Source organism: Oryzias melastigma, linkage group LG8, assembly GCF_002922805.2.
Source record: "Oryzias melastigma strain HK-1 linkage group LG8, ASM292280v2, whole genome shotgun sequence".
NCBI lineage: Eukaryota > Metazoa > Chordata > Actinopteri > Beloniformes > Adrianichthyidae > Oryzias > Oryzias melastigma.
In genome coordinates this window covers 13,267,247-13,287,789 of record NC_050519.1, presented here as the reverse complement: position 1 = coordinate 13,287,789, position 20,543 = coordinate 13,267,247, and the positions used below count along the sequence as shown (strand labels likewise).

The 20,543-nt window shown below is 39.1% G+C and overlaps 4 protein-coding genes across 5 annotated transcripts in view; 1 reads left to right on the top strand and 3 right to left on the bottom strand.

Annotated features, from left to right (window-relative positions):
- cacng4b (calcium channel, voltage-dependent, gamma subunit 4b) overlaps positions 1-2,500 on the bottom strand; it is a 35,104-nt gene extending 32,604 nt beyond the window's left edge. Inside the window, exon 1 of the mRNA XM_024273112.2 lies at positions 1,784-2,500. Within this exon, the coding sequence (XP_024128880.1) occupies positions 1,784-2,006 (223 nt within the window). The 5' untranslated portion in view covers positions 2,007-2,500. The remainder of the gene's footprint in view (positions 1-1,783) is intronic.
- A 2,777-nt stretch (positions 2,501-5,277) lies between these two features.
- On the top strand, positions 5,278-8,192 carry LOC112147011. The gene is made up of 2 exons (XM_024273128.2): positions 5,278-5,680; positions 5,950-8,192. The coding sequence occupies exons 1-2, from the start codon at positions 5,489-5,491 to the stop codon at positions 7,657-7,659; spliced, it is 1,902 nt and encodes a 633-aa protein (XP_024128896.1). The 5' UTR covers positions 5,278-5,488; the 3' UTR covers positions 7,660-8,192.
- Positions 8,193-8,811: 619 nt separating this feature from the next.
- aimp2 (aminoacyl tRNA synthetase complex interacting multifunctional protein 2) lies at positions 8,812-11,831 on the bottom strand. 2 transcript variants are annotated; one of them, XM_024272951.2, is made up of 4 exons: positions 11,557-11,831; positions 9,974-10,189; positions 9,658-9,892; positions 8,812-9,543 (listed from the first exon to the last, which is right to left on the bottom strand). In XM_024272951.2, exons 1-4 carry the CDS (start codon positions 11,683-11,685, stop codon positions 9,155-9,157), a joined length of 969 nt encoding a protein of 322 aa, XP_024128719.1. In that variant the 5' UTR covers positions 11,686-11,831; the 3' UTR covers positions 8,812-9,154. The 2 variants fall into 2 exon arrangements, with proteins under 2 accessions (XP_024128719.1, XP_024128720.1); XM_024272952.2 differs by having other exon boundaries at positions 11,671-11,829.
- A 6,279-nt stretch (positions 11,832-18,110) lies between these two features.
- Positions 18,111-20,467, bottom strand: pvalb8 (parvalbumin 8). Its single transcript, XM_024272098.2, has 5 exons — positions 19,786-20,467; positions 19,383-19,453; positions 18,850-18,982; positions 18,497-18,606; positions 18,111-18,397 (listed from the first exon to the last, which is right to left on the bottom strand). Exons 2-5 carry the CDS (start codon positions 19,441-19,443, stop codon positions 18,372-18,374), a joined length of 330 nt encoding a protein of 109 aa, XP_024127866.1. The 5' UTR covers positions 19,444-19,453; positions 19,786-20,467; the 3' UTR covers positions 18,111-18,371.
- Between the last annotated feature and the right edge of the window lie 76 nt (positions 20,468-20,543).

Below are 20,543 nucleotides of genomic sequence, written 5' to 3'. Positions count from 1 at the left end.
TGAGAAGCTCCAGGGATACAAAGCCCTGAGCATGACATTGATAAAAAAATAAAAAAAAATCCTCAAATTAACATTTTGTGTGCACAAAATAGTATTTTGCTAGCACAAGTTAGCATTTTGTGCTCAGACAGTAGCACCATCCACTTTTTGATTCTTTCTTCAAAACCTAAAACTAACTTGTACACACGAGATACTGATTTTTGTGCACGAATGCCAAATTGTGTGCATGAGATACTATTTGTACACACAAAATCCTAACTTATGTGCTGGTGATACAAATTTGTACAAACAAAATGCTAATTCATACGGACTTGATGGTAACTTGTGTCAATAAACGCTAACCTGAGCGCACGAGATACTAATTTATGCACACAAAATGCTAACATCTGCGCATGAGATGCTTAATGCTAACTTGTCCGGTAAAGATACTAATTTGTTTACACATGATAGTAATTTGTGTGCACAAAAGCTAAACTGTGCACAACAAATACTAATTTGTGCACACAAAATGCTATCTTGATTGCATGAGATACTCATTTTTACATACAAAATGCTAACTTGTGGGCACATGATAGTAATTTCTTTGCACAAATGCTGCACAAGAGATACTAATTTACTAATAGGTAGAAAAGTTACAGTAAATCAAAGAACATAAACACTGGAGTTCTGGTGTTAAAGGGTTAAACTGGAGGGAAAGACAAAAAATTATTTATTGCATATATGGTTAAGTGTTTTGCAGAAAGCTCAGCAAATAGGTATCAATGCAGCTCCACCCCTGCCTTAACCTCATGTTGTGTTTATGATGCATGGATACTTCTTTTTTAATAATAAATCATCCTTAAATCTAACCTTAAAACAATTTAAAAAAAATATTTTTAAAAAATAACAAATTCACATATGTATGCAAAAGTTTAAAAGATGGAAAGGAAAACAACAACAACAAATGAATTGATTCGTCATTGACGTGAAAACAGGGCGGAACAAATCTTTCCAGTCACATCAGCTCCTCCTGACAGCAGAGAGTCACGGGCTGGTTGCAAGGAAGGCTGGTCAATGAGAGTCTGTCTGCCTCTGCAAGACGTCACAACCAAGCGCACCTCCTATGCAAACAGCAACCCCTTTTTAAAATTTTCCCTAAACTGAGGTGCGCAAAGACATATTCCCCCTGATGCTCCATCACGAATACATAAATGTCTTCTTATAATTATTTTTGCTTGGACATGACGTGAACTCGGAGTCATCTATTTTTAAATCACTGGGCATGTTTCCATAGCAATTTCAGGGATGTTGCCAAGCAACAGCATCAGATACAATGAAGACATGAATGAAAGTAGACTAATAGTGCGCACATTTCCTGGCAGAGACGCTTAAAAGTGAATGAGCGCAGACTCGCCGGCTGCCCATCTCGGTTTTCTGCCTGGGGACAGTTCATCGTGTGGGCTCAAACGGTGGGATGTTGGCAGATGTATGAAATATTGTAGTCTGGCTTAATCTGCTTTAAAAAAATGCTTTAACTAGTATCTGAGTCTAAGGTTTTTCCGTGTTTTTCTTTTGTTTTTCTTCGCGTTTTAAGTGTTTTTCATGCCGTGCGCTCATCTCCAAATGACTTGTTTGGCACGCGTAAAGATTGCGCGCGCGAGCTTTGCGCACAGATTTAAACGATAAACTCCCCAGACAACAATGATAAAGTGTTTATTATTTACAAGAAGGCAGCATTATAAGACTTTTTACGCAAAAAGGAGCGCGTCTTTGCGCATTGATCCATTTAAAAGACTTTTCTTACCTTCAATGCAACAGATTCTCCACAGTCCGGAGTGGGTGAGATCGCCCTTCTTAGTTTTGAGCTGAGTCTGGGTCTCATCTGTGCTGGAGTTGGTGCCATTACAGATGTACGCACGCGAATACAGCCAATAGTCCGTTCCGATGGCGATGGTCATCAGGCTGAAGGCAGCGAAAGCCCCAGCTGTGGCCAGCAGCGTTTGAACCCCACGGTCACACCAAGCCATGGCGGTTCATGCTATTCCACACTGTCCAAGGTTCAGTACGCGCGCACCAAAGCGCGTCCGAGTGCGGATCCTCCCGGCATATTCGTGTGACTACTTTCAAGTGCAGGTGGAAGATTAAAAAACGGAAAGGGAAGGGTTGTTTGGAACGCGCTCACCTGATGCTCCACGCCAAATCCTGCTGAGAATGTGAAAGGTCACTAGTTGCGTCCAGAACTAATGAGGGTCTGAAGACAGCAGCATAAAACATTTCTAACCTCCTCGCCACTTCCGTTTCTCCTCCTTTAACTTAGTCTCAAAGCACTTTTCTCTTTCACAGACTCCCTCTCTGTTAAAAAACCAATTGCGAGGACGACGTCAACGACTGATAAGTGTGAGACCCCACCCTCATAAATCCACCCGTTACAGGAGGAGATGCGCTTTGGAACGAACATGTGAAGACTGATCAGCAATTCTCTCCACAATTATTAACTGTTGCGCATGGGATTATAGTGGGAAGGGGGTGTGTGTGCGAGTATGTGTGTGTGTGTGTGTGGGGGGGTACATTTACACAAATTCTGACTCATCTGAGACACACGAGTCCTCCCCGAGGAATCCAGGACCTGTGACTATTGTCAAACTCAGTCACAGCTTTGGTTCCACGAAGGAGGGGGACGGAAGTTTACGCACCAGGTTCAACTGGTTCATACAGACAGAAATGATTTGGATATAGATAGATAGATAGATAGATAGATAGATAGATAGATAGATAGATAGATAGATAGATAGATAGATAGATAGATATTTTTTTTAAAAAAAGGGAATAAATAAAGGATAAATCTTGGAACTTAAAGTGCCGTTCGGTTGATGAAAACATGCGTCCTCCATCTACAAGCCAGATGGAAGAATATGACATCAGCAGGAAAACACTCCTAGTGGCATGCTGTTTGAAAAGCTTGACTTAGCAAAATGCCTCTGGCTTAATAGAGGAAAAAGATGGGGAAAAAATAATTACAGCCATCAAGTTTTCAGATATAAAAGACAAAACTCCAAATGGGTTCCCAGATTGTTTGTGATTGAAAGATAAATTAAAGAGAGATTGCTAGTCAAAAGAAGCACTTTTTACCTAAAAAATGTCCTTTCTTTGCTTTTTTAGTCGTGCACTTATATCTGACGTAAGCTTGCCTTTGCTATTAAACACATATAAACCAAACATTTGGGATAAGATCCAGCCAGCCCCACTACAGGTTGCAAGTTGTCGGGGGGGGTGTGATAGTCTGAGGTGTCATATATGTCTAAGACATGTAGCAAAGTTAAGGCCCATAGGCCGGTTCTGGCCCTCTGGGTAATTCTATCTGGCCCTACAGATCATTTATCTTATTTTTATTAATGGTCCGATGTTATCTTGCGCTTATTCTAACTTGTATAATTTTGACAAAATATAGTTTTATAGAGAGTAAAATATTGAAAGTTATTCAATATTTAAGTTGATTTATTCTGGAATAATATTCCTGCCTGTTTTTACTCATAGTTTTGTTCAAATTTAGCATTTTTAAAGTTTTAAAAATTTAGTTTCACTGTGTTCAATAAATGCTTAATTTGTTCTGCCCACGATCTAAGGTGTGTTTTGATTTTTGGCCCCCTGTGTGATTGAGTTCCACACCTCTGATCTAAGCCCATAACATGCTTAGAATTTAAGGCTATCATCAAATATGTTCATCTATGCATATATCTGTATTCTCTTTTGATCTATCTGATATTTCTTTTAAGTTTTATGTTGAAAATGTTTTATCATTTACCAGACTTGGGACAGGCACAAGAAGGACAATGCTTTGTGCCCTGATCAGGCTGCATTTATCTGTCCATTCATCCTTATGTTTTTTTGCTGCTTTATTTTGTTTTAATTTATTTATTTATTTAAATTTTTTGTTGGGTTTTTGTGTTACCCATGCCTGTATCCAGCCTTGTTTTGGATTACTTTCCTTATCTATAGAAGTTATCGAGTAAACATCAATGTGTGTTGTTTGAATTCATTTTCTTCTGTGCTATGTCACAATTAACTTTATTTTATAACAAAATAGAGAATGACAAAGAATAAAACTAAATGCTGTTCAAGTTAATTTAACAAAATTCATTAATTAAACTTTAAACTTTAAACTTATATTTATTAAAACATTAACTGTATTAAAAATACCACGTTTTTTTATCTTTGTGCACACACAAGAAGACAAAAAACAAGTTGTTTTATAAACCACCTCTAATGACAGAAGAAAGAGCTATACAAAATACAGAACATACAGTACTGTACATTGAACATTCAATACTTACTAGTCACATTAATTGATACATCATATGAAGGAAATACAGCAAAAGATTGAATCTTTATAAAGTAATTTCTTTGCTTTAAATCATTAAATCAACTTTTGTTTATTATACTAAATTTTTAACAATGTTGCTGAGTGTTCACCCTCCTGCATGTTTTTTTCCTAAAACTACCTGTTTTTAAAAAATGTTATCTACAGGACTTGATGATGAGCTATCGGATGAATGAAGAGTTTTTAGAAGTAAAAATGAAGAGAATGTGGAGACAGGGGGAAAAAAACTTGCTGGAGAGAACATAAACATTTCAAAAGTTTGCTTTTCCTATTCATTTTTTTAAAAGAAGAGAATTCAAAAGTAGCATTCAGCAATTTTTATGTTTGCTATGTTTTCTTATTATATACATTTATGGAAAATTTGGTTTTAAGTAAAATACATTTTAAAGAATAACAGTTTATGTGGGTGAAATTTTCAATTAAAAGTAAGCTAGATTACAATTTTCATCAAAAGTATAACTTACAACTTTTTAGTAAACAGGGAATTATATAAAGTTACATATGCATGTAACTCTTTTTTGAAAAGCAAATGATTTGTCGACAAAACTTCACTTTAATAAACCGTATACATCAATTAACCAATATCTGGATGAATATTTTTAATAAAAAAGGTTTAAAAAAAAGGAAATGTGGAAAATTAAAGCTTCATCCACAAAATTTCTTTCAAAATAAATGAAAAGCTCATTTCATAATAAAATATTTTGCTTAAACTACAGACCAGATAAACCTTATTTCTGTTTATCAGACACACTGCTCTTTAAAACTTTACAAACTGTTAAAATATGTAATCATTTTATTAGTATTTATTGTTAAAACAGAGGGTGGCGCCCGCTCGTTTTTGTGGGTAAAAAGTACAAAGGTACCGCCTGTGACGCCGCAGTTCAGCACCCTCCACTTGACCGCGCATGCGCAGTGCTCCGCAGTCCCATTCGTTTGTTGCCAGCTGCCAAAGTGCACGAGGAAGCAGACAGTGACGTCAGCGTCCTCTCTGAACAAAGGCCCTGCCCCCTTTTTTTCATGAGGATTTCTCCACCGCCATCGTTACTTTACGTGTAATCACGATTACTAAATCGGATTACGATACTTTTATTGTGTTTTAACGAGGCCGTACGAGCGCAGCGGGCGTCGGAAATGGATGTGGACCACCATGAAAGCAGCGGCGAGACCAAATCGGCCATTAATACTTGGCGTTATCGCCACCATTTCACGTACAAGGCAGATCAGGGGAAAAATATCATCGTACAGTGTAATCTGTGTTTGCCGAGGGTCAATCTGCTGTCCACGTCGAAAACCTCCACGTCCAACCTAAAGAAGCATTTAGACGTAAGTCGCTGGACGCAACAGAACGTGTCATCTTCCCGAAACCTTGAGTGTAAACGCCTGAAAGAGTCAATAAATGAGTAGCTACCCTTTGTAATGAATAACGTTACATTGTGGCTGCGGGCTGCAGGCATGGCGCTGCGGCGTTCAGACTCACTGGGAAAACAAAGCTATGGATAAATCTGCATTTTTTTAGAGATGTTATTTAAAGTTTAGGGGGAAAAAAGTTAGAAATTATATTTGAAAGTTACTTTTCTGTGTTTGACTTGCAGAGAACTCACTTGGGATGTGAAGCCAGGCCTGATGCCAAGAGGGGGAGGAAGAAAGAGGAGTATAACGGAGAGGAAAGCAGACACTGCCAGCTCAAAAAGCTCAAAGCCGAGATCATTTCCAAATGTATAACCCAGTCGAAGATCGACGAGTACGTCTTCAACTTCATCGTGGAGGACTGCCACTCGTTTTATGTGATGGAGCAGCCGGGCTTCAAGAAGCTGATTGCTGGTTTGACTGAGGGGTTAAAGGTCATGGACCGGGTGACTCTCTTCACAAAAGTGGATCAGAGTTTCTCCAGGATGCGTGAGGAGCTGATGTCCAAACTCAGCGGCGTCCAGTACGTGTGCACCACGGCGGACATCTGGACGGCCAACAACAGGAGCTTCTTTGGGATGACCTGCCACTGGATCGACGCCGAGTCCCTGGAGAGGAAGTCCGCCGCTCTGGGGTTTACGCGGTTGCAGGGCAGAATCGCATACGACACCATCGCCGGGCGGATACACGACATCCATGTGACGTACAGTTTGGAGAGCAAAGTCCAGACTACCGTCACAGACAACGGGAGCCCCTTCGTCAGCGTGTTCAGAGAGTTCGCCTTGGACACCGCGGAAAGCGACGACGACATCGGCTTCTACGAGAACGTGAGTGCCGTGCTGGAGGGTGAGCCAGAGCAGGACATGCTTCTGTTCCTGCCCGCCGTGCAGCGCTGTGCGTCACACACACTGGAGCAGATCGTCAACGAGGACTTCTGGCAGGCTGTGTCCCAGGGACCCATGTGCCAGCTGTTCTACAGCGCCATGGCCAAAGTGTTCACCATGTGGAACAAATGCCACCACCTCCAGGTCGGACTGGACGCCGCGGAGGAAATTGGAAAGATGGCTCTCGCCGTCCCGGCTGTCATACGCTGGAATGTGGAGTACTGTGCGGTGCAGAAGATAGTGTCTTTGAGCGAGCGGGAGCTGACGGAGCTCTGCGCCCGCCTGGAGGTCCCACGCCTTCAGGCGGAGGAACTGGCGTTCCTCAAGGAGTACGTGACTGTGTTCCACCCACTGGCGTTCGCACTCGAACTCTTCCAGGCGGAGCAGAAGTGCTTGGGGCTGGTAATTCCTACCGTTCTCAGCTTGAAGAACAAGCTGAACGAGCAGAAAGACGCCGCCAGCTACTTCAGCGACGTCATCAAGAGGATCGTGGTGGCCATCGAGGTGCGCTTCCAGGAGCTCTTTACCAGCACGGAGGCGAAGATCGCCACCGCCACCACCCCCCAGTTTCGCCTGTGGTGGATGGCGGCCTCCGAGCGCGAGGAGATGTGCTCCCTGCTGGCCACTGAGGCATCCCAGATGGATCCCTGCGGTGTCGCCGAGGCCGACACCAGCCGGAGCCTGTCCACCATCAAATCCGAGGACGACTTCTTCAGCTACGGCTCCGCCAAGACCACCGTCAAGATCCAGCAGCAGGGCGTGATGGAAGAGGTCCGCAAGTACGTGGAGGGAACGGGGAAGAGCCTGGAGTGCCTGCAGGACTTCCCGAGGGTGAAGCAGCTCTTCCTGAAGTACAACACCACCCTGCCCTCCACCGCGCCCGTCCAGCGCCTCTTCAGCCAGAAAGGCAACCTGGTCACGTCACAGAGGAACTTTCTCACCGACGACTACTTTGAACGCATTCAACTTCTAAGATACAACAGCAACATTTGTTCTTTAGTAGTAGAGTGAAGCTTGTTTTAGTTTGATTACTTGATCAATCAAAACAAATCACACAAAACAATGATCCCGTAAATTCAGGCACTTTAGTCCAAATGTGTTTTCTAATCACCCTGTTGAGTTCAAACATTTCCAACTTCACTACGGCCTACAACTGACTGACAATCACAGATAGACATTCAGAACAAACCGACTGATAAAAGCATCTTTTGTACCTAATGTTGTTGCGACTGTTTTTTTTTTGTTGAGCTAGTATGTATGTTTTCTACAGCTGTTCAATGAGAATGCATCCGTAGTTTGCATTTTTATATCACAAAATATATATATATATAAAACAATGATTACGTCTGTTTTCTTCCATAAAAACAAAAAGCTCAGTGAGGCAGGCAGACTTAGATGCTAATTTCAGAGCGTGCCTGTTTGTGCAGATGCAGAGCTTTCTGCGCAGGAGAGCTAAGAAGTTAGAGGAAGACGGCTGTCAAAGAGGGTGGAAGCAGACATTAAATCCAGCATGTGAAGGAGTCGAGGCTCCAAATAAAGCTTATTTTTCCTGCTCATCACTTCAGTAGTTGAGGTGATAAGGTAAAAGTTGTCCCACCTAAAAAGATGAGGTCATGGTTTTGCCTCCTTGTATGCAAATATGGGAGAAAAATCAATATATTGGTGGACTTATGGCAGGAAAAAATACATCAAACCTAAAATGTGTAATTTTAGAGTTGAAATATTTAGTTGGGAGCTCAAATGATTACAACGATGAAGCATTGATATCTTGGATGACTACCTAGTATTTTTATCAGCCAAGAAGTTGATCTTGAGCATTTCTTTCTGTAGCCAGGGGGGTAAAGTGACTGTTCAGGAGGTTTTTGCAACTTTTATATAAACTGAAATAATTATTTAGCTCCAAAATGTGTCCAGTTTGACTCTGTCTCTTAAAATAAACTTTCAATTTTTCCTATTTTTTATCAGTAAATACTAATAAACTGCAACCAAATTCAGATATATTTATCATTAAACATTTTTTTATACTCTGTTTAGGATCATTTTTAATTCTAGATGTTTATCCCAAAATAACGAGGCAAAAAATTAATCAGCAGAGTCTGAATTAAAAATGCTACCTGCTGAACACCTGTGCAGAAAACTGTCAAAAAGAATAAAAACAGTATGTTTTTTCTTTTTTTTAATATTATCTGTTTAAGAAAACAACTGGTACAAAGCATTGTGATAACACTGCATTACCGGTCACCACAGATACACACACACTTCGATTTATTTAGGCACAAAGTGGGTGGAGGGTGTGTGATGGAAGCTCCCTCTGTCACTGCAGTTCCTTTACTTCTCTGAGCCCTCCTCTCTCATAACAGAGTTGATCTATATGGATCTATGTGTCAGTTTAAGTGTCGGTTTTGACCAAACTACACTGAGGAGAAGGAGGAGGACATAGCTGAGATATTTCCATCCTCTAATGCCCTTCTTTTGCCTCTAGTGTCTGGTCCCAGGACAGTCCCAGTCACAGCAGAAGTGTCTTGGCGTGGCTGAAGCAGCCCAGATTCTCACAGGACTTGATCCAGCGCCGCACGCTGGCAGGAGCGGAGGGCGCCGAGCCGCTCTGCAGCACGCAGCAGTAGCACGCCACGTCGGCCAGCGAGAGGTCCGGTCCCGACAGCCAAGCGCTGCGCCCCAGAGCGGAGCCGAGGTCCCGCAGGGCGGCGGCTCGCTCCTCGGAACTGCCCTGCGCCAGCTGGAAGAAGGCCGCGTCCACCCAGCTGTCCACCAGCGTGGCGAGAGCGGGGTCACTGGGGTAGGGCGCCAGCAGCTTGAAGAGGAAGCGAGCAACGTTGGCTTCGCCGTCGATGGGACACATGTTTCGCACGCTGAACTTCATCTGCAGTTTGGGAACTGAAGATAAAACAAACAAACGTGAATTCGAATTCAGCCAATTAAATCCTCCTTTCAGCAGAAAAACATAAAAACTCAATTTGAATAGTGAGATGAGAGCCAATGACAGCTCACCGTCTTTCCAGATGAGGGTAAAGCCCAGCTGGAACATGTGGCGGCTGTGGCTGTCGGGGTGGCGTGGACCGAGACATGACAGCAGCTGCGGTGGCACGCTGGAGACCGAGGAGTGCACGTGGACGGTGGAGAGCACCCGGTACCGCTGGCACAGCAGGCGATGAAGAACCAGCAGGGTGAGGGGGGGCTGTGCCGGGTTGGCATTGATGACAATGTCACGGAGAGCGCCGAGATCCTTAAGAGACAAAGAAGATGATTACTTAAAAAAAAAAAATAAAAATATCCTGTCAAAATCTATAATCTGGTTGATCCTCACTTTTCCCAGTAGTGCGTCCAGGTCGGTGGTACCGGTAAAAACTGCCGTGGAGCTCTGCGAGGAGAGGCTGCTGCTGACTGTCAGATCTAAATCAGCATCTGGGGTCGTCACTGTCTTAGCGAGGCCCTCCACGGCTGCTTTCAGTTCGTACAGTTTCCTCAAGATCTCATCCTGTCGAGCCTCCAGGGCTTTGACGGCTGGATCCACCTCGCCATTCTGGAAAGACACAGATGAGCGGTTAGCCTCACTAAAATTATAAAACGCTACCTTTCCTTCAAACTATTTAGCTTTAATAAACTTCATTTACAGTTCCTATAAGATGACGTCAAGATGAACCAAACATATTTTGAAATGTTGACGTGCATCTTAAATCACAAACATGTTCCAAGTTTTCATCCATCAAATAAATTCTCTTTTTTAAAGCAACTAAATGTTTAATTTTCTTACTTAAAACTTGTTTTTTGTAATTGCACAGGCTTAAAACTTAATAAGTAAACAGAAAATGTACAACATGTTCAGACTATGGGTGCTCATATGCAGAAAAATTCCTGTGTAAATCAATCATTTAGGTTGAACACTAACTACTGATGAAGAATTTTGGACTGAAGACAGTTGATTTTCTTCATGTTCATGTTCCAAAACTCCTAAAAAATGACATTAAAGTGGCCTAAAGCTGCAACAAAGAGGAAAAATAGCACGTCAGCTGCAATTTCCACAGCAGCAACTGAGTCAGAAGTGATGGAAATCTTTTGTTGACCTTTCAAGTTCTTTGATAACATGCATTTTTTACTGTCATACCATGCAGACTTTAACATCCAAGACCAGGTATTAACATGCATAATAAAGTCAGAGTTTAGGGTGCAAACAAACTTTTAAAGTTACGAATAAAACAAATACGAATATAAACATGTATTAGCATAACCAGATTTAAATGTGCATGTAGAGATCTGACTGTTGCAGTAATCAGTTTACATGCTTTATATAGCAATTCTAAACAAATAAAAGCAATACTATTTATAAGTGTCAAATTATGATTGTAAAGATGCTAAAAAAAATACCTTTAAATGCAACCACGATGTTCCATCATTATTCGATACAGATATTGTGTAATAATTTGATTTCTTTGAATGAAAACATTATCAGATAACGAAAGTGTCTGTTGAACGATGCTGTTTATGTTGGATTAACATTATAGAGTTAAATCTATTAGATGCTGATTGCTCATTGAGGATGTGTTTAAGGGTTCAGGGGACCTCTACAAATGTGACCAAAGGCCTACTTTATTAGGCGGATGTAGAAAACAAATATATCTGCAGTTTTAAAATTAAAGGCTACTTTATGGCATCAAAAAGAACAACACTGATTTATTAAAGTGTGGTTGTCCAGAATCGGTTGCATCAGCCATTATTATTTGGGTGCTAAATGACATGCTACGTTAGCTAGGTTAGCTAAATGCTTAGAAGATGAATGGGTAGCTCTGGTTTGAAATACAAATAAGTCCGGAAATGCTAACTAAAGAAGAAAAGGGAAATAAATACAAAGTATGTGGGAAATTGTATCGAAATGAAATTAGTTTCCAGTACCTGAAGCGCATGTTCGGAGCTGCAGCTGTTTCCTTGCTGCGCGTGGACATTTGGTAACTTGTACATGCAGGTCGGCAAATCAACCTTTATGTCAACCCCACAGACGGGCTTTACCTGGTACATGGGCATTGCGGTGGACACGTTCACGGACAAAAAGGTAAAAACCAAAATCCCGCACTCGGGAAAGCTTCAGAATGGTATGTGATGTTGACAGGCAGCAGCAGCAGCTACCGGCTCAGCGCTCTGTCACACCGGAAAGAGGCCGTGATGATGTCACATCCGGAATAAAAAATAAAAGACACAATCAAGCAAATTATTTCTATTCTTCTTTCTTTCTTTTTTTAAATTAAACTATTAAACATGAAAAAACATTTCTTCAGATTAATTGAATTAACAAACAATTTTGTGAATGCACCCAGAAAAGAACAAATACACAAGAACAGATAAATGTAAAACAAAATAATCACAAATTTAGTAATGCAAGGCTCAAACTGAGGAAGAACTAAAAGAGAAAAGAAAAACAAAATGTAAATTACAGAAATAGCAAATGATGATTTGAAAAAAATTGTATTTTTAGTGTTTTTTTCAACAAAAAATGTATACTTGTTTTATATTTATTTTATAATTAATATATATATATATATAGATTTTCGTATCAATTTCTCTTTTGAAATAACGCTTTCTTTTTAAATGAAACTTTAGAGGCCATTCTTCACCTTTCTCAAGTTAAGCAGTATTATCAAATAATACTGTAACTATCAACCCAATTTAAAATTGTATACAATTTTATAAGATTGGCATTCAAAAGCATCATAGTCTATTTTCATTTTGCATAACCAGACCATTTTAAAACAAAAATCTTTAGGACATTTCCACTCCCTGTTCTTTTTCGCCAGTATGTGTAACGTACACTAGAGGGCGCCAAAGTATAATAACTTCATGAAGGGAAAAAAAAATTTTAAACACCTGTCTCCGAAAAGTGTGAAATAAATGAATAAATAAATAAGGACATCTGTGTTTCTAAATAAAAGTATATGGTGATTTTTAAAGCTGTGATCATAAAAACTTAAAACCTTAGACCTTTTTTTATATATAATTTGACTAAATAAGAAAAAAGTGTGTACTGGGTGTGCAGACATACTTTCCAATATTTTTTTTCACTATTCCCAATATCTTACTTTTTTTTCAAACAAATACTCATGCCTTCTTTCTTTGCAGGGTGCTTTTTTACTCTCTAAGAAATCTATGTTACTGTTACAAATTTATGTTTGAAGACATGCGCCCCTCTATCAATGCCAAGCTTTAATAGTCTAATAAAACACTGCTGCATCTGTGAAATGTTAGCAGGTAAGTTTGCAACATTTGCAAACTCAGCAATTTTGTGTAAAAAAAAAACTTTGATCGTACAGTATTTGTTCAAAAAGAAAAAAAAAACTACAGTTTTGCAACTTAATTGAAGCGTTTCATTTTTTCAGTAAATGTATAATAGAAGATTAATACATATTTTTACAGCAATTTCGTACATTTTATATTCTGTTTTATATTCTGTTTTTTTGATGCATTGGATTTCAATTAACACATTAAGGATATTTTTATGAAGTCACCACAATTGTGACACTAAAGAGGCCTGGGTTCATCCAGTATGACATCCTCCTTTAACACCTCAGGCGGAGGACTGCTCTTGCTCCGTTTAACACTTGAGACATATCTGTTTCTCCCTCGAGCATCAAAGGGTTAATGAAAATGTGTGCAGTTGAGTTTAATTTTGCAACAGCTTGTTTATCCTGAATTATTCACTTTTCGTGGAAGTACTCTGCTGGACAGAAGGAGGAGTTTTGCTGAGGTAAGAGTTAGATCTGATGGCCACAGAGACAGGAGCCAGAACATGAGACTGCAGACCAGTTCAGCCTCTTAGTAATAGTCTGTGAGGATCCAGGAGACACTTAGATGAAAATTTAGAATGGAAAATGAAGGCTTGGGTTTGCTTACAGTCATAAAAACATACAAATCACAGGTACACAAATTTAAATCTGAAAATAAATGTGTTTCAGCTCACAGAGTTGAAAAGAGTTTCTAGAAAATTAGACAAAAATAAAATTTCTTTAGATTTTGGGCCCTTTTTTAACCCTTGTGCTCTCTTATGGGGTCCAGATGACCCCACCCTTATATTGATGTGCGACCCCTCCCATGACAAAGGTGGACTGGATTTTATGTCTACCATGGAGACCAGTGAAGATAAAAAAAATCCTTGAACAAAAATGTGTCTTGTGGGGTCTAGATAAGCCCACTTTTAATGTAAATATGCCTAGGATAACACAAGGGTTACAAAAAATCTGAAATTCACCATACAGAATTGTCCTAACCGGGCTAATTTATTTATTTATTTGTGTTTCTTTTATGGAAAGAAATGATATAAATATTTGACAGGAACCCTTGTTAGGATGATGATCAAAGTAAAATGTTGACTCAAGTCCAGGTTTGATCCAATTAAAATGTTTTTTTTATTATTTTATTTTACATTTTATAATTGGAAGTCCACATTTTCTTATAATTTCTCATCATATCACCAACAAATGAGTGTCAAGAATATTTTATATAGTGGGTTATTATGAATACACCAGTATTTTATTCTATAATTCAAAACCATTAAAGGTTACAGATGTAATAAAATATGATACAAATATTCTTTATAGAGCTGAAAAGTAACAACTTCTACAGAACAAAAAAGGGGTTTAAGGAAAGAAAAGGAACGTTTTTACTAAGAAAGAAAAATGACTTTGTTTAAGGACAGCACAGAAAAGTCTGTACATTTAATTTTATTTCTGTTTTGTGGAATAATACAGAGAAAAGTATCAAAATTAGTTAAAATACTCTATACTTTACAATAAAACCAAGAAGTCAAATGGTACAATGGATGGACAATCATAAATTGGGAAGCTGTGTTGGAACCCTGATGACTTTTTTCTTTAATTTTGTGCGTTTATGCCAATAAGAAATATCTGAAAATGTATTTATAGAATATAGTAAAAATCGGGTTGAGAATTAATGAGATTTTTCTTCCATTCTGTCTTTTTTTAAAACACTTAATTGCTTTCTTTTTATCATTAATCTATTTTATTTTGTGATAAAATTAAAAGTAAATCAATTAGTTTGTGATTCATAATTTTAGAGCCCAAATGTGTGTCTAGTCCAGATCCTTGTTCCATCAGATCTTATTTGGATGCACTAAAGTACCTGTCAGCCTCCAGCCAGCAACCACGACATGAGTCAGCAGGAGTAACAGCTGTTCAAGGGTTTAAGGAGGGAGTGGTACGGTTACGTCTAAATTACAAACTTGCACAAGTCCAGTAATTGGATGCACTAAAGTACATTTCTCTTTTTAGCTTCTACATTGGATGTTTACAAAATCAAAATGGCTAAAATTCACCATTTTCATTTTGGAACCTTTTGGGGTTTATTTTGAATATTTTTGAAAAGAATAACAGTGAAATGCAAACTCGGATTAGAAATCTTTTCTGCAGGTGACTTCATGGTGACACATTATAGCTGTTTCAGATTTCTGTTGGGGGCAAAAAAAACACCCTGAGTGGAAATTAACATTTCAGGAAATCTCTTTCCAGGAAGTCTGGCCTCACTCTATAATAGCCACTGATATGTTGTGAGCAATGCTTTATTGATGAAGGGAGGTCACACACATTGATCATTGAGCTGAGGCTCAGGACTATTGCTCGCTTGAAAGCAAAGCAGAGCACTGCATTATGGATAGAGTTCTGCACAAAGACCACACTGTCATCTGCGCATCCTAGAGACATTTTCCACAAGTTCCTTCCTGTGCTCACTATCAGGCACGATTAGGGTCAAACAGACAGAAAGAGTTTAATTATCACCATCATGACAGAACAGGGGGCTCCCTTTGAGGTTTGGCTTCCCCGATGAAGATGGGAACGCACATTAAAGTTGCACAAAGTAAGGTGAGCTGGACACTCATTGCTTGATATGAGTTTTGTTCACAATGGAGCGGCGCCATCAATTATTGAGCTGCTATACAAACAAACAGGCATGGTCCTTTTTTTTTTTCATTGTCCACCCGAAAGGACTAATCCAGACTTGAAGCAAGGTACAGTGTCACATGACTGTGCGCGAACTCTGTCTGAGTCAGCTAATTGTAAAACTCCTTTCATTTTATGTTGAATGCATAAAGCAAAGAAAAAAGTAAAAAAAAAAAAAAATTTAGAAAAGAAAAATATTCTTATTTTTTCAGCTTAAATTTATTTTTATTTCAATAAAACAAGATAAGATAAAATGTCTTATACAGGCTCTTATATGGGAAATGAAAAAAAAAACAGAAACATGACAGGTTATTGCTCCAACCCTTTTGCATTTTTGAAGAAAACAAAATAAAATTAAAGGAAAAATACATAATTAAACGTATTAAAGGTTGTTTATGTAACCATATATATATAAAGTTTGTCCCATAAGTCTCCATACATAGGGGACATCATAGATGTATTTCTTTATATTTCAGTTATATAGAGCAAATTATATAAATAGAAATAATTAATGTCAAGAAACATTTATTTTTCCTTTGTATGGAGATTTATGAGACTCCCTTTATATACATTTTTACAATATTGCATATTAAGTTTATGTCTTAATATAAATCTAAATCTAAATCTAAAAAAATATCATAAACCTACATAAAAAGCTAAGTTTAGGTATCTAGAATTAATCAAAAAGGTTAATTGACTGTAGCGATACTTTTCTAACTAGTTTTTTTTAAAGATAATTTAGTCTCTTTTTTCATTCCCTATATCTTGACTTCCATCCATCCATCCATCCATTTTCTTGACCACTGTGTCCCTTTCGGGGTCGCGGGGGTGCCGGAGCCTATCCCGGCTACTGAAGGGCAAAGGCTATCTTGACTTCATAAATGAAAATTTCCTTTATTTATTTAGGATTTAAAAGTAAGAAAAGTAGTTAAAATTTGGAGAAAAGAATATATTTTTTGTCCCAAAGAGACTAAGTGTTCTACAGCTGATGTTCTGCTGCGGTCCAGCTCCCGTTCCACTCTTTTTCCTCTTCTGGGAATTCACTTTCTCCTTTTCTCCAAATGTCATTCCCAGTAGTTGTTCCCAAAGGACGTGTCAATAAAGAGGAAGTGATGCAACAGTGTGCTCGTCTTCCACTTTTTCTTAAAAGATTGTATTTCAAAACAAACTTTAAAAAAACAGAAATACACATTTTCTTTATATTTTAATATTAATAAAGATGTTAAAACTTCTTTAATTTCACTTACAGAGATTTGACCCGAAAAAAACATTTCTTCACTTTGGTGTATTAATTATTCCATAAAATAAAAATAAAAAACTGTAATCTGATCAGTCCATCGTCTTCCCTCAGATAATCTGGTCACACCAACTTGCGCAGACGTCCCACACCAGCACATCCAGCAGACAGCGCCGGCGTGCTGGCTCACATTTCCTGCTGCGGACCTGCAGGGGTCACGGCTCCATTGTGTGTCACCTAGCTTGTGTTACCTGCTGGCTTCCCCAACCTTGTCCCCGTCGAATGATGCATCACTTCTGCAGACTCGTTTGTCCTGTTTTTCCTCTAAAAACAACCTCTATTTATATGCAGAGAGGAAGCAACATAAAAACATGAAAATGTATTTTATTTTGTGCTATTTATTAATCAACAGTGGGGATTTTTAGTCACATTTATCCTTTAAATGAAACAAACATGGTTGCACAAACCTCACACTAATGAATGTGTTTGACAAAACAGCAGAACTCTACTTTAGCTATTGTGACTTCATCCTAATACCAGGGTATCATCATTCTGACCATCAGGCGTGCGCTGTAATGGCCACGTTCTCCCTGTATTTATACAGATAATCAGAATGGCACCAAAGTTCTGAAAAAAAAAATGTTTGTACTCTATAGTTTGGTGGCGCTCGTGGGAGGGGGAAACAGTGAGGTGGTTGTTAATTTTAATCCAGTGAATCCTCTAAGTGCAGAGAAGAAGGGATATTTATAGTTATGGGGGTGATGGAAGAGAGGATGGAGGACGTGGCTGAATTTGAGAAAACCATCACCCCGCAGCTTTCTATCTAAACTCTTTTTGCATATTTAAGATTATTCATGATGACCAGCCGCACCTTTTTTCTTTTTTTTAATCTGTCTGCAGGCATATTTGATTCATGCAAACGCTGTGGTTTTTGCTTACGTTTGCATTTTTTTTGTTCAGAGAGTTCAGCCGGGGCTCACGTACAAAGCTGAGGTCAGGTGTCACTCGAGCCGGCCACGGTGACTCTCAGGTGGTCAGCAAGGTCATGACGGCTGCAGTTCTCCACAACTCCACCGGGAAGGTATTTTCTGTCCCTCAGCGGGACTCGTTTCCCATGTCTGTGACCCTTCCATATCATTCAATCTCATTTACCAATGTGGATATTAAAGGGAATATTTAAGGACACCACAAATGTGGGTTTTTTTACTGACCACATGAGATGTTTCTGTAAATATTTGTTCAAGACAAACACAAAAGAAACCACAGAGTTTTGACATTTTTGCTCGTTTATTTTCTCATTCTTGTGATTAATTGTACATTTCTTTGGGCGACACAGCTTTACAGTGGGATTAGAACATGTGCAAAAGAAAAGCTGCAAGTTTGAGAGTTAAGAATGTACATGATGATGGTTCTGCATGCAGAAAAGGAACAGCAGGAAAACGGTGTCTAACGTGATGGAACATAAAGGAAAAGGCGGTTGAGAGGTCAAGTTAGGGTGAGGGGGCAAGTCTTCTTAGATGCTCGTCTCCTTAGGACAAGACCAAAGTTTGAAACTCTGTGGGAAAAAAAAGAAGCAAATCATTAAACTTTTGGAGGTTGTATTAATTATCTTATACTTTTTATCCATATTTAGGAAAAATAAGGATATTTTTACCTGCAGCTCCAATCCGTCCATCGCTGTCACCATCAGCCGCCACCAGGAAGGCTTTGGTCTCCTTGTCCGTCAGGACTCGAGCGCCTGGAGTGAACCTCTGCAGGAAAAACCTGACAAAGGCACAAATTTTACATGGCTATTAAACAAAAGTTTCACCTTTTTTAATCATCACAGAATCTAAGTATTCAAATGTAACAAGATTTCTGCAAATATATAATAAAAGATCATTCAAATATGGGGCAGAACTTGTATTTGGCCAACTTAATTAATAAATATTTTCTAGTTTTAATTAAATCATGACCTTCCACACTTTGGTTGCGTAAATGTAAAATAAACTTTAGGAAGTAGCTTACTTGAGCTCTTCCTCCTCAATATATCCGCTGGCGTCATTGTCCAGGATTCCAAAAGCCTTCTTTATATCCTGAGGACTCTTCTGGGAGAGACCACAAACCTGGAAGAACTTCTTTGGGCAGAAGGAGTCTGGAGCTGGAACAGATACAAATAGATCACAAAAGATATGATCTATCCAGTTTGACTTCCTTGAATTTACTTATTTTTGCTTGTTTTATTCACTCCAAAGCAACTTTATGTCTCCAAATGATTACATAACTTAAGCAATTGAACAGGTAATAAATTGAGCATCCTCAAAACGTGCTCTTATAAAATAAATAAATGCATTCAAACTTTTTGATCATTTCAAAGTAAAAGCAGTGTGCAAAAAGATCAGTCCTTTCAAAATATTTTAAAAAAAGAAATTAATCAGAACAGGATAAAAAAAAAATGTTTTTGCAGAGTTGCATCCGTCCAGAGTCAATTCCTTTTGTCAGTTTACTGCAGTGGCGCCATAAACAAAGAGAGCGATAAAGTTATTGGAGAAAAACGATACCTTGGCAGCCCTTGATAGCACTGTCGATGGCATCTGCAGAGAGGATAGATGAGAGCGACATTTTCTTCTTCCTGCAGAAAGAACGGAGAGGGGAATTATTCACATGCTTTTTTTGGACAGGTGTGGAACAACTTTGTGAAGAAGGAGAAGTAAAAGTTATCGTGCAGAAGTCAAACTGAGAAATAAAAGTTTGAAAAAAAGTATTTTAAGTCCTTGCAAAGCAGTAAGAACTACTTTCCCTGAACATCAAGGTAACGAGAAGAAAGGAAAAGATATATAAGATTAAATAAGTTTTCACTTTTTTGTGCAAAAAGTAAAGTTATAAAAGGAAAGGATTTTAAAAACTAGCAAACTAGAGCATTTGAAAAGGGAAAAAGGGTGTTAAATCCTCCTAACTTCTTACCTTGCTCAGGTGTTCTGCTTCAGAGCGGTGATTCTGTGGAGAGGTGAGGCTGAGTCGTGCCTGCTGTCCGTCAAGGCCGATTTATATAGGTCTGATTGCTGTGACAAAAGGGATTGCTTAAGTTACCTGTCTATGGATCAAATTCTAACTCCCCGCCCCTGATCCAATTTCCCAACTAACTAATTAACCTTTACTATTTATATCGCCCAGAAGCAGAGAGGCCCGGCTGTGGGCACCTTGCAAAAAAAAGCAGAAGTTACAATAAAACTAAAAAAAAAAAATAGAAAAAAAACATTTGCTTTTTCCCATCCTCCCTCCTGTCATCTCCTCCTCACCTCTGGAATTATAGGCTACAGTAAATGCAGAGAGGCTGTGATGTAACTGCAGACTCTCCTCCTCTCCTCTCTTCCTCTTGCAGCATTTGACACCACATCGCCCGCCCCACCATCCACCACCCGATTTTGCATGAACATCCATTTAATAAACATCTGTCCTAAACCCATGAGATAAAATTCTGAGAATGACCGTCCAGCTTAAACTTTTAGCTCAAAGAGACTGGTGCGTTAAAGCATTGCAGCTTAAGATAATCATATGCAGCAGTAAGTAGGGGAGGGTTGATGGGGGGGGTAAAAGGGAATGTCAGGGACGCCGGTGCTCTCCAACCTTTGCCTATGAAACTGCTTTGTCATCTGTGCTGACAGAGACCCGGGGGTCACCCCTCTTTTGTCCCGTTATCTCACGGTGATGATGATGCATAA

What these genes read in the sequence shown, in the direction of transcription:
- LOC112147011 (XM_024273128.2), top strand. Translation starts at nt 5,489, where the DNA reads ATGGATGTGGACCACCATGAAAGCAGCGGCGAGACCAAATCGGCCATT. An exon ending in ACCTAAAGAAGCATTTAGAC is followed by an intron (nt 5,681 to 5,949) that starts GTAAGTCGCTGG and finishes TTTGACTTGCAG; the next exon opens with AGAACTCACTTGGGATGTGA.
- aimp2 (XM_024272951.2), bottom strand. Translation starts at nt 11,685, where the DNA reads ATGCCCATGTACCAGGTAAAGCCCGTCTGTGGGGTTGACATAAAGGTT. An exon ending in TGGACGCACTACTGGGAAAA is followed by an intron (nt 9,893 to 9,973) that starts GTGAGGATCAAC and finishes TTGTCTCTTAAG; the next exon opens with GATCTCGGCGCTCTCCGTGA. An exon ending in TACCCTCATCTGGAAAGACG is followed by an intron (nt 9,544 to 9,657) that starts GTGAGCTGTCAT and finishes TTTTATCTTCAG; the next exon opens with TTCCCAAACTGCAGATGAAG.
- pvalb8 (XM_024272098.2), bottom strand. Translation starts at nt 19,443, where the DNA reads ATGTCGCTCTCATCTATCCTCTCTGCAGATGCCATCGACAGTGCTATC. An exon ending in ATTGAGGAGGAAGAGCTCAA is followed by an intron (nt 18,607 to 18,849) that starts GTAAGCTACTTC and finishes TGCCTTTGTCAG; the next exon opens with GTTTTTCCTGCAGAGGTTCA. An exon ending in TGGACGGATTGGAGCTGCAG is followed by an intron (nt 18,398 to 18,496) that starts GTAAAAATATCC and finishes TTTTTCCCACAG; the next exon opens with AGTTTCAAACTTTGGTCTTG.